The sequence below is a fragment of the Alligator mississippiensis genome, chromosome 12, assembly GCF_030867095.1.
Source record: "Alligator mississippiensis isolate rAllMis1 chromosome 12, rAllMis1, whole genome shotgun sequence".
Taxonomy (NCBI): Eukaryota; Metazoa; Chordata; order Crocodylia; family Alligatoridae; genus Alligator; species Alligator mississippiensis.
Genome location: NC_081835.1, coordinates 25,930,978 through 25,943,315, shown reverse-complemented (window position 1 = coordinate 25,943,315; position 12,338 = coordinate 25,930,978). Strand labels below are relative to the sequence as shown.

General features: G+C 44.3%; 1 protein-coding gene across 4 annotated transcripts in view; it reads right to left on the bottom strand.

The window, feature by feature from the left end:
• Positions 1-1,466: 1,466 nt before the first annotated feature.
• SUSD3 (sushi domain containing 3) overlaps positions 1,467-12,338 on the bottom strand; it is a 67,576-nt gene continuing 56,704 nt past the window's right edge. For 3 of the 4 annotated variants that reach the window (XM_059715473.1, XM_059715470.1, XM_019495474.2), the window contains one exon: positions 1,467-2,135. In XM_059715473.1, coding sequence (XP_059571456.1) covers positions 1,925-2,135 — 211 coding nt within the window. In that variant the 3' untranslated portion in view covers positions 1,467-1,924. The remainder of the gene's footprint in view (positions 2,136-12,338) is intronic. The other variant, XM_059715471.1, reaches the window with a different exon arrangement.

The window sequence follows — 12,338 nt, the reverse complement described above, 5'->3', positions numbered from 1 at the left end:
TATGTACATGCTTAACATGATCTCAGGTATGTCAGAGACAAGGACCTTACTGAGGAACATGCCATAATCAAGCAAGTTGATGGAGAGCTGTTCAAGTAGATGTCACATTGAGCAGACTCCACTTGTCTTTTGCAGAGCTCTAATATAGCTAGTATGTGATGGCTTAGGTACTAAAACAAACAATCAGAAGAGGGGTGGGGTTAATTTTCATGATATGCTTATTCTGCTTGGAAGAGTGCTCTTTGGCTCAGCCTTCTCAGTGTAGGCCTGCTGAAATTTCCTATGCAGACCAGGCCTGTGGATGGATATAGCTGGTGAGTTTCCTAAATCAGCATTGGCTCATAACTCTCCCATTCAACCAGGTCCATGACTTTTCCTCAGACCAGTCTGGAGTCATGCATTTTTTCACATGTAAAATTCTTCATGCTCTTGAACCAGAATTGGAAGGTTAGATGATCTCAGAAATGGATGGTCATTGATGAAGTTTTAACAGCAAGACACAGAAGACCAGCTGCCTTTTCATAGACTTGGGTAAACATAGCTTGAAAGTGACAGCATGAAACTTGAGTAGTTCCTGGCAGCATAGGTCCTTTTGCTGGCATTTAAGATGCCCCTCCAGTTCTTACTGGATGTGAGGTAGAGGCTGGATGAGACTAGTGGCTTCAGGAAACTGGCAAATCTTAAATAAAATAGATGGAATTAGGGATGAAATCCATAATTGACAGAGAAGTGGGCTGAGTTACTCAATATGTGATTGGAATAATTGTAGACAAATTCAAAAAAAGGGAGAGAATAAACCCCGTCATCCTGGTGATAAGTGATGATACAATGGAGATCCTGTTTGAAGATTCAGTTAGCCCACTGAGTCTGTTTATCAGTCTGGGGGTGGCAGGTAGAGGAGGTGAGTAGTTCAATGTTCAAATATTTAAAAAGTCCACTTCCGAACTGATGAAAATGGCTAGAAGTCTTTCAAAACAATGAAAAAGTGCAGATCATAATGGTACACTGGAATGAACCATTAAGGGGGTACACAATTCAGTGCATTGTTGGCAGTTATCTTGCATAATATTTTCTTAAGGACCAGAATGTGGTAACAATTCCTATTATTTATCTGATGATAAGAGAACAAATAAGAACTGTACTTGAATACAGCAGTGAACTGTTCCAAACTGGAAAAGGAAGAAAATGTTCCATGTGCAGTGTGCTGGTTAGCAGCATGAGAGGATGTCATGTTCCTAAAACTAAACCATCTCTGCATCAAGAGAACCATTTACTAGCAGGCTGCAACTACAGCTTGATCTTCAGCTAGGCTCACATAGACTCGCTTCCAGTTTCTTCTCTCCTGCAACACATGCTTTTGTCCTCATGTTCAATGCTGTAACCTACACAAACTTTTTCTAATCAGGAACAGAGAAATCATGCATGAAAATAACATGGAAGAATTAAATAGCAAGGCCACTCTTCAATAAAATGGCAATGTCTTTAATTAAAAAGACATCTTTATTGTAATTTTGTCATACTGGTGTGCAAAAATATGGGTTTGTTTTTTTTTCTGACATATTTACAAAAAGAACACAGGTTAAAATAAGGTTACAGTCATGTGAATATGCAGTTGTTATGACTCTGAATGAATCAAATGTATAAACTGTTGCCATTTCTTTCTACTGTATGAACAGGAGAATTATATGTTTTTGCCATGATCACAATATTTAGCACATTGTAGAGAATGGCTACTTATGTTAACATTCATTATCTTACTGATATTAAGCCTGGAAGCATTTTTTTAAATAACAATCTTTAGATATATAAAATGTTCAGATTCATATGAATAATTAAGTAGTTTTCTATGTAGTCTTTAAGGCACATATTTCTATACTTATTTCATTTTGGTCCAACAAATAATTTGCTATGTTTCTGATATTGGCTATCCAGGTAAATGTGAATTAGAATTTTTATAAATTTCCTTATCATGTCCATAGACTTCAACAATATGGATTGTCTTCACTGTAGGTACTGTAGTCTTATGTCCTGTTACTAATATTTTAGTGGGTGCACTTTTGTTGAACTTAGGCTGATGGTCGTTTTCTCTGTAATGAGCAGAAACTGTGATGTCTCTAGTCCATTCTTCCTGGAATCTGTAAGTAAGAAGGAAAAAGTCATTTTGGTTTCACTTGCTTTAGCAAACATTCAGAAGTTTCCCCTTCCATTATTTTTGTACATCAAACATTCAGCAAACAATTTCTACTGTAACATATGGACTCATTTTCTCTATCATTAAACGTTGCCAGCAATGATTGTATGTCTTTAAAGCTAAAGCAGACTCTGAGAAAACCTGTGGTGATGCTGGTTTATTTGGGAATGGGGCAGAGGTACTGTAATTTGTTTGTTCATTTTTCATAAAAAAATAGTTCCCACATTTAATTTCAATCTCCAGAGAAAATTATTAAAATCATTTGGGTGCTGTGATGAGTGGAAAAGTCTTTCTTCCTCCTGCTTAGTTAATTGGTGAGTGAGTTCGGGGCTCTGTAATGTGAAGTAGTGCCAGCTCTCTTTGGAGTAGGACTGTATTAAACCCTTCAATGGCTTTTTGCTCATCCATCCTATGGCAACTGAGATCAGCAGAGACACGGTTGGACTCCCCTCAGCATAACGCAGAAAGAGGACTGCTATCTGGGCATTCTCCTTATGGAATTCATCCCCCCTTTCCTACTCTCAAAGAACCTGAATTTGTTGACCTTCAGGGTATGCTGCAAGGCTCATGTGCCTTCCCGGGCCATTAGGAAAGCTAGCATCTAGCTGGGGAGCATTGAGATTAGAGGCATTATGGGATGCTGAATGAAACATCTCATAACAGAATCCTGTGCTCTTGGGGCTAGACTGTTATTGATATCCACATGAGCTAGTTTGGACAAGTCTACAAGCTAAAATCACACCATAGGGAACCTAATCTATACTTTGAAATTGTGCTCTTACAGCTATTTCAGTTGGGACTGTAAACTTTTAATGCAGTGGTACCCAAACTTTCACCCCTGTAGCCCTGGTGAGTAGTGCTGGGCCCGTCCCCAAGCCAGATACAGTCCATGGGTCCAATCCAACATGCACCGGATAAAGCAGGGGTGGGCAAAATGCGGCCCACGGGTCAGATGCAGCCTGCCAGGCCATTCTATCCGGCCCACAAGGATAAATGAAAATGAATAGTTATCTGCCCCTGGCTGCCTGTCATGTGGCCCTCGATGGCTTGTCAAAACAGAAATAATTGCCTGCCTCTGCTATAAAGAGTCATACTGCAAACAGTGCCATAGACAGAACTCCCTTCTTCCATGCAGATGGGGAAGAGCTGAAACCTGTTAACTTCAAGGTGAGCACCTGGGCCTCACAATTGTGTTTGTGCCTGAGGTGCTAACTGCCTGCACAGAGGCTTTCAGGGTGGGTGCTGCATACTTTTGTAAGCTCAAGTAAATGATAAAAATGGTTCTGTCTACTGACGAGAAAGATTCAAACTGGTTTTCAAGCAGGCATCGCTTTGATTTGCCACCTGTAAACCACTTCAAGAACTTCAGAAAAGCTCTCTGATGTACTTTGGAAACGGGAGTAGTTTCTCAGAATACCCCACCCTGCCTCCCCCCACCCTTCCGCTTCAGTAAGTCAGGGTATCAGGAGAGGAAATAAATACATTACTGGCAGGAAGTACAGTGGGCGTGTAAAGACTGTTTATTCAGCACAAACAAAGTACTACAAAATACAAGATTCAACACTGCTGTACGTGCAGCTGCAGAACATTGGTTGCAGATCACCAACTGCATAAGGACATAAGATTAGCATTCCCCATTTGTATTTACAGATCCTGGTGTACAGGATCTGTGCACCAGACCAAGCTGTTTCTGGGTTACCAGTGAATGGGGAAAAAAAAATAGAAATCACATAGCCTTTATTCACTCTCAGCCCAAACGATTGTAGAGCCATGCCATGGTACATAAATAGTGTGGCGCTCCAGAAAACATGTATTCATCTTTCTTTGAACAATCCAACCACAAGCTAACATCTGAATACACAGGGCTAGGTAATATTTCTTTCTCTTGCCTATCAGTGCATTACCATTTCAATCCACTTTCCACATTCCTTGACTGTCTGATTTCCAAATCACTCAGGAGGTTGGACCTGGGTTGAGGTGATACTGACCAGAGAGTATCCACACTTTGACACCCCCCAGGACTCCCAGGGTGTTCAGATCAGGTGGATATGATCACATACTCTTGAGACTGCGGACTGAAAAAAAAAAGACTGCAATGTGTCTATAAAAAAAGGAAGCAGTTACTGGCAGGAGCAAAACAGGGCACCTTATGCTGCCTAGGGCATATGCTTTTCATGGGAGGGAGGAAGTGGGGGCTCCAGTCCACTCACCCCACCCTCCAGCAGAGACTGGGCAAAGCCCAGAGAGAACTCCCTTCCATCCCTTCTCCCCCTCCCATTCTGAAGACAGAGCCAGGAGCAGGGTTGGGCTGTGTCAGGCAAGCCCTGCTCCTGGTGTGGGCTGACACGAGTTAATGAAGGTGCTCCCCTTCGGAGGTGTAGGTTGTAGCCATGTTGGTCTAAGGACATAGGCAGACAAGGTTATTTGGGTAAATCTGATATCTTTTATTAGACCAACTCAAGTAGTTAGAAAAATACTTCTTTATAAGCTTTTGGGTGCAATTACCCTTTGTCAGGCAGAGGAAGTGTCTGCAGATAATCTGTGCTCTTCCTGGATGGAGTATGCAAGAAAGCCAGTCAGTTAAACTGTAAATGGAGGTGGCCAATAGGTGAGAGACATATGGGGGTGGTGTGAGAAAGAGAATGAATGTACAGAGAGAGGAATGAATGTTAGAAGGGGAATTAGAGACAGGAGGGTAGGGGAAGGTACAAAGTGGTACAAAGTGGAGGGTTTACCTGAGGAGTCAGACGTTAGGCAGGTTATAATGTGTTATAATGTGTCATAAATCCAATGTCTATATTTAGTCCATGATTTTTTGTATCCAGTAGACTGATGAAGTGAAGCTCATAAGTTTGTCTGTGAAAGGTGTTTTGTAAATTCCCTTTGAAGATTAGGACTGAGAGATTGGAGAGAGAGAGTGGTTTTCTTGTGAGAAGTGTGTCCCTACAGGTAATTAGATATTCTTGTCTCTGATAGATTTGATGTACGTTCATTCTGGTACGCAGTTGATTTCTCCTACATATTTCCCATCAGAGCATTTGGTGCATTGGATGAGATATATTAGATTTCTGGAGGTGCAGGCATAAGATACAGGAATGGTGATGTTTCTGTTGTGGGATGTAGTAATTGTGGGAGTGGTGGAAATGTGTTGGCAGATTTTACATTTCTTGTCATGGCATAGCCTGGATCCATTTGGTGTGTTTTGGAATGTAGGAAGTTTGCTTCTGGTGATGAGGTTGGTGAGGTTTGGTGCTTGTTTGAAGGCTAGGATGGGTGCTTCTGGGAAGATTGCTTTAAAAACTGGGTCATCTTCTAGTATAGGTTGCAATTATTTTAGGATTTTCTGTATAGGTTCCAGGGAGGGATGATATGTCATAACCAGTGGTGTGAGATTCATGGGGGGGGGTTCTCTTCTGTACTGCAGCAATTCTTCACATGGTATCTGGGTGGCTCTTTCAAAAGTGCAATCTATCTTTCTGGAGGAGTGTCCTTCTTGAGTGAAGGTCCTTTTGAGATTTGTGAGGTGACGATCCCAGGTGTTCTCCTCAGTGCAAATTTGGTGGTATTGGAAGGCCTGGCTGTACATTACAGATTTCTTGGTGTGTTTAGAGTGATTGCTGGTTCTTTTCAGATATGTGTGTTGGTCTGTGGGTTTCTTGTATCTGATGTCTGTCTTTTACCATTCCGGATAGTGACCATCATGTCTAAAAAGGAAAGGTTGGTGTTGGAGTATTCCAGAGACAGTCTGATGGAGAGGTGATACTTGCTGAATTTCTGATGGAAATCAATTAGAGATTGTAAGTTTTCAGTCCAAATGATGAAGATGTCCGACATCCATGGTGCTTCTTCAGGTAAATCCCTAAGCCTTATCTGGCTCTGCCTATCTTGGAAAGCCCCTGCCTGGGGCAGCTACCATGTCTCTCCCGTGGGGCTCTGTTCTGTAACCAGCTGCTCTAGGCACGTTGGGGAACTCACTTCTGGCTCCTCCAGCTGTTCTTCCACTGGGCCTTTTATCTTGGTCTCAGGGGGCCAGCCAGAAAATGGGCCCTAGCATGCTGCCATAAAGCGTGCCCACACTGACACAGGAGCCACTCCCACCTCCTCCCAGCTCTGCCGGTTTTTTTCCTTTTTTTCTTTTACCGCAGCATCTTCTGCTGCGGTTTCACTTTTCCGCACTTCTATTCTGGCATGGCATCCCGCCAGCTCTGCTCCTCGCCCTGCCAGGGTAAGTCTTTCCTACCACACATCCCCCGGCTTAAGTTGCCTTGGGGCAAAACAGGTTTTTGGTTCTGATCATCAATAATTTTGGTAGTGGTCTTGCATGGATCCGTCATTGCCACCTCATTTTCATTATACCTTGATAAAAAAATCTGTAACTTTATTGGTCACTCCAGGCCTATAATGGACACAGAATTTAAAAGGCTGTAGAGACAATGCCCAGCGCATGATTCGCGCATTATCATGTTTGGACTTATTTAGCCATTGTAAAGGAGCATGATCAGCGACTAGTTTAAATTCTCTTCCCATTTAATAATACTGGAAGTACTTTATTGCCCACTTTATCACTAGACACTCCCTCTCAATAGTAGAATACCTTGTTTCGGTGGTATTTAATTTTTTACTAGCAAAGGCAATTGGTCGCTCGACTCCCTCTTGGTCCTGACACAACACCGCTCCTATGGCAGTTTCGGATGCATCCATCTGCAGGATAAAAATTTTAGAAAAATCAGGCGTTACAACTACCAGATCATTACACAGGGCTCTTTTGATGGCCTTAAAGGCTCCTTCCATTTGGCGAGGCCACCTTATTGAACCCTGGACCTTTCCTCTTATTGCGTCAATTAATGCTGTTGCTTTTTCTGCAAAACAGGGAATAAATCTTCTGTAATAGTTAGCCAAACCCAGGAATGATCTCATCTGGCTCTTGGTCTGGGGTTGTAAATAGTTTTCTATCGTAGCTAACTCGCTGGCCAAAGGCCGTATGACTCCCTGTCCAACCCTAAATCCTAAGTAAATTGGTTTCTTGCATCCATAGTGAGCACTTCTTGGGGTTGGCTGTCATCTCTAACTGGCGAAGCTCTCACAGCATCGTTTTCAAATGTCGCAAATGGTGAACCCAGGATTGTGAGTAGATAATGATGTTGTCAATCTAGGTGGCAGCATACATCGTATCCTGGGCAAGAATGCAGTCCATGAGGCGCTGAAACATAGCCACAGCACCATGAAGGCCAAACGGCATCCTCGTAAATTCAAATAAACCCCAGGGTGTACTGAAAGTGGTTTTCTGTTGGTCCTTGGCAGCCATGGGTATTTGCCAGTACCCTTTTAACAGATGGATTGTAGAAATATAACGAGCTTGGCCTGTTCTCTCCAGAAGTTCCTCTACATGTGGCATAGAGAATGCATCAAATCTAGCAATTTCATTAACTCTCCTGAAGTCTATGCATATTTGTAGAGACCCATCAGTTCTGGGTACTATTATCATAGGACTCCACCATGGACTGCGAGAGGGTACAATGACCCCTTGTGTTAGCATTTTTGTATTTCCTCATATACTCTAGCTTGTAGATGATGATGAATGGGCCTCCATCTTTCTCAGATGATGGTTCCCCTTGTAATAACTGTCTGATTGTCCCATTTAGGCATTCCACCAGACCATTGGTCTGTGGATGGTAAACAGATGTACACAACTGCAGTATTTTCAATACTTGACACATGGCTTTAATAATCCTGGACATAAAGTTCATACCTTGATCCGTAATTATTTGAGACTCCCACCTGGGATATCCACTTCAGTAGTTCCTCCACAATTTGGGGAGCCATCGCCAACCTTAAGGGTATTGCCTCTGGGTAATGTGTTGCGTAGTATACTATGACCCATATATATTGGTATCCGGCACAGCTCTTCATAAGGGGACCCATGATATCTAATGCTATTCTATCAAAGGGATTGTTAATAAGAGGCATCACCTGTAATGGTGCGTGTGGTGGCCACCTTTCTTGGACCCTTTGACATTCTAGGCAGGCCTCACACTGTTATGTTGACTTCCTCCCTCATACCTGACCAAAAAAACCATTGCTCGATCTTGGTGAATGTCTTCTCTCTCCTGAAATGGCCTCCCATGGGAGCGGTGTGTGCCAATCCCCACACCCAGCTACAGAAAATATGGGACACCATTAACTGCCGGATCCATTCACCCTGGACTGGGCACTTCCTAACCTTGTACAATAAGCCATTATGTATCTCAAAATGAGGGTCACTTACACCAAGTTCTGGTCGGGCTACTTTGTGTTCAACATGAGCCACTTCCTCCTCCTGAATCCTCTGGAACTCCTTGTCTTCTTGTCCCATGGCACCAGTCCTGAGATTTATCAAGTCGTCTTCTCCTACGGAAGTTGCTTCTTCTTCGGCTATCCAACCCTCAACCCAGGGCCAGCCTTTCCGTCTCAATTCATCCCTCTGGACTTTCTCTAAAACTTCATACAGCAGTGGCCAGTCTTGCCCTACGACCATTTGACCATCAAATTCAGGTGCAAATCCCACTTGCATCCTACCCTTGTGGTTGGCGATCCTTACATCAACAAAGCCTCTTTCGTACTGTTCAGCTTTTCCATGGATACAGCACATGCTCACAGTTCAGCACCAACCAATGACATACCTAGGTATTAGCCCAGCCCTGACTAGGGTCGGGGAACAGTCTGTATCTAGGGTTGCCTGGATTGGTTTTCCTGCTACCCAAGTTGTTACCATGGGTCTATTTCACACTGCTATTTCTTCAGTGCATCTGAAGCTACAATCCATCTTTTCAATGGGTTTGCTCACTTCAAGTCATTCTTTCAGCCCTGTACTCTCTCCCACCGATTTCCACCTTTCTTGCGGGCCTAGGGTGCATTCCCTGGAAATCTGACCTGATTTCCTGCACCAGTAATGTACAGTGGAGTCACATCATAAGCGTGTAACCCGGGCGGTACTCCAAAAGGTACCCCCTCTCCAATTGAAGGGATCAAAGCAGGTGCACAAGCACTGTGGGAGGTGTAGGGACTCTCCTCCCCCTATAGAGCAGAGCCAGACCACCACTGGGGACTTAACCATATACCTTTTAATGAGGGAACAATACTGGGAACATAACAGGTATAATCAGGGGGGTATAGTAGACACTACAATGTCCCAAGGGGGCAGGATTCAACAAAGGTTAGACACTTACAATCACTGACAAAAGACAGGGTTAACAAAATATAAAACACAAACAACAGAGCAAACAATACTGGTTGATGAAATATAAAAAGGCAAAAAATACAAAATGTAAAAGGACAAAGAAATATAGGGCCTAGGTACCTGGAAGGGGAAAACACAGCGGCCCCTTTCCACTGCAGAAGGAGTTGTTCCTTGTTAGCTCACTCACCCCAAGTCACCAAAGCTGGAACCAAAGCTTGAACTCAGATCTCCCACATGGTAAGCAGAAACACTGCCACACAGCCACCAGTGCTGGTACTGCTCTAAGCTGCTAGGGATCTTGACCTCCCTGGAGCCCTGGCCTCACGTTGAGCTGCCTGGTCTCTGATTGGAGGAGCTGGAAGCTGAGCTGGGACCCTCTCAGGTCGCTGTTCAGATCCTTGCTGGAGTGGGGAAGCCTCGCCTGCTGGTCACAGCCTCTCGTAGGGCATCCTGGAGCCCAGCAGGAAGCCTCTCCTGTCGGCCACACACCGTGCTGCTGAGGGTCCCACTGCTGCCTGCAGGTCCTGTTCCTTCAGGCTCTTCTGGGGCAACTGCTTCCACCCTGCTGGCTCAGCTCTTGCCAGCTCTTTGAAGCTCCTTCCTCATGGTCCCTCGCTGGTCTCTTCTCTGAGTCAGCCATGCTGCCCCTTTTATCCCCCTCCAGGTGACCCAAGGGGCCAATCAAGGGACATGAGGGGTGAATCTCTGGGGCCTGATTGGTGAGGAAAGGGAATCCCAAGTCCTCCAATCATCTTTTACCCCTTCAAAACCCCTGGGCCAAATCATTACCAGATTGGTGAGGAGAGAGAATCCCAGGTCCTCCAATCATCTTTTGCCCTTTCAAAACCCCTGGGCTAGGTCACTGCCAGCTAGCCCGTCACATGCGCATTTAACTTACACGAATTCAACTATACGCAGGGTGGGGGGGGGGCAGGGCGGGGGCTTGAGTTTGCACACGGCGCTGCTGCTTACCTGGAGGCCCATTATGGCAGTGATGGCCACTGCCTCCAAAACCTCCCACTGTCACCATGGAGCCGTGCCTGGAGCTGTGTGGCCAGCTGCTGGGCGGCAGCAGCAGCATGGTGGTGGCCAGGCGGCATGCAGCCATTCCTACCACCACCCCGCGCTGTGCCGCTGCCGCCGGTTGCACAGCTCTAAGCACAGCTCTGCAGCGGTGGCGGGAGGTTTTGGAAGCAGAGGCAGTCAACCGCTGGCACGGTAATTTTGACTATATGCGATTTTCGCCTTACGCGCTGACTTTAGAACCTAATGCCTACGTAAGATGCAACTCCACTGTATCACACCACACCTCTGGTACCATGGTGGCCCCCACCAGGGCTCCTCATCCCTCTTGGTGATGGCTTCTGTGCTCTTATAACCCCTTTCTTTGAAACGCTCTACTTCAGATGCCACAAAGGCCTCAGCGACTCTTAACGCTTTTTCAGCCGTCCTGGGTAGATGCTGGCATACCCACAATTGGGTTTCATTGTCCAAGTCCTTCATGAATTATTCTAATAAAATCTGGTCGGCTAAAGTAGCCCAATTTACCTTCTCCGGAAGTACCCACTTATTCAGGAGGTCCTTTAAGAGTTGCACGAGATTCCTGGGTTTGCAGTCCTCCTTCCCCTTCCGAGCTTGGAATATTCTGCAATAATGCTCAGGTGTGAGCTCTAAGTGGTGTAATATTGTCACCTTTATAATTTCATAATCATAGGCCTCCTCCCTTGGGAGAGCCCAGTATGTGGCTTGGGCTTTGTCTACAATGAGGGATCCTAGCCTATAGATGTGCCCATGGTCTGAAGGAACTGTTGACTATTGAAAGTAAAGTTGTTGTGTGTGAGGATGAAGTGTATAAGTTTAGTAATAGCTTTGGGTCTGTACTTTGAGTTATAATCTTGCTCTTGTAGATATGTAAGGCAGGCTTGACTATCATCCTGGTGTAGGATGTTGGTATATAGGCTGGTAATGTCCATGGTGGCTAGAAGGGTGTTACTGGGAAGGTGGTCTATGTTTTTAAGTTTTTGTAGAAAGTCTGTTCTGTCTTGGACAAAACTTGCTCTTTCAGTGACAAGAGGTTTGAGGACTGATTAGACAAAACCTGATATTTCCTCAGTGAGGGTTCCATGGTTGGATACGATAGGTCTGCCAGGGTTCCCTTGTTTGTGGATTTTAGGGAGCATGTAAAAAGTCCCCGGGTTGGGTAGTGAGGGGATCAAGTTCTATATTTTTTCTGGAGTTCTGATGGAAATGATTTGATGGTAGTTTTGAGTTTCAAGGTGAAAAGGGGAGTAGAATCATCTTCTAGTTTTTTGTAGTAGGTGATGTCAGAGAGTTGTCTGTTCGCTTCTTTTATGTAGTCTTCATGGTTAAGGATAACTATAGCTCCTCCTTTACCCACTGGTTTTATTACTATTTGGTGGTTAGATCCTAGGGATTCTATGGCCCTTCTCTCTGAGAGGGACAGATGTTACGGTGGCATGTGTTGTTGATTATTTCATTGTTCATTCTTTCCCAGAAGCAGTCAATATAGCAGTCAAAGCTTTAATTTTTTCTATTGTGAGATGTCCAATCTGATGGTTTTTGGGGATTGCTCTTTTCCTCAATGATATTAAAGGTTGAAGTGTTGTTGGAAGTGGATTCATTCTGGTTGTGGAAATATTCCTTGAGGTAGAGATGTTGAAAGAATTATTTTAGTTCTCCACATTGAAGTATTTTATTAGGGTATTTTTCAGGACAGAAATTCAGGCCTTTAGAGAGGACAGACGTTTCAGCTTTGGCAAGTAGTACGTGTGGAGAGATTGATGATATTTGAGGGTTGGTTGCTTCTTTCAGTTGCATCGAGTTTGAGGTTGAAATGTTGTACTGTGTTGGTGTTGTTTCTCTTTTGTAATTGGGAAAGTTGTTCTAGGAGTAATTGGTTCCATTTCTTCT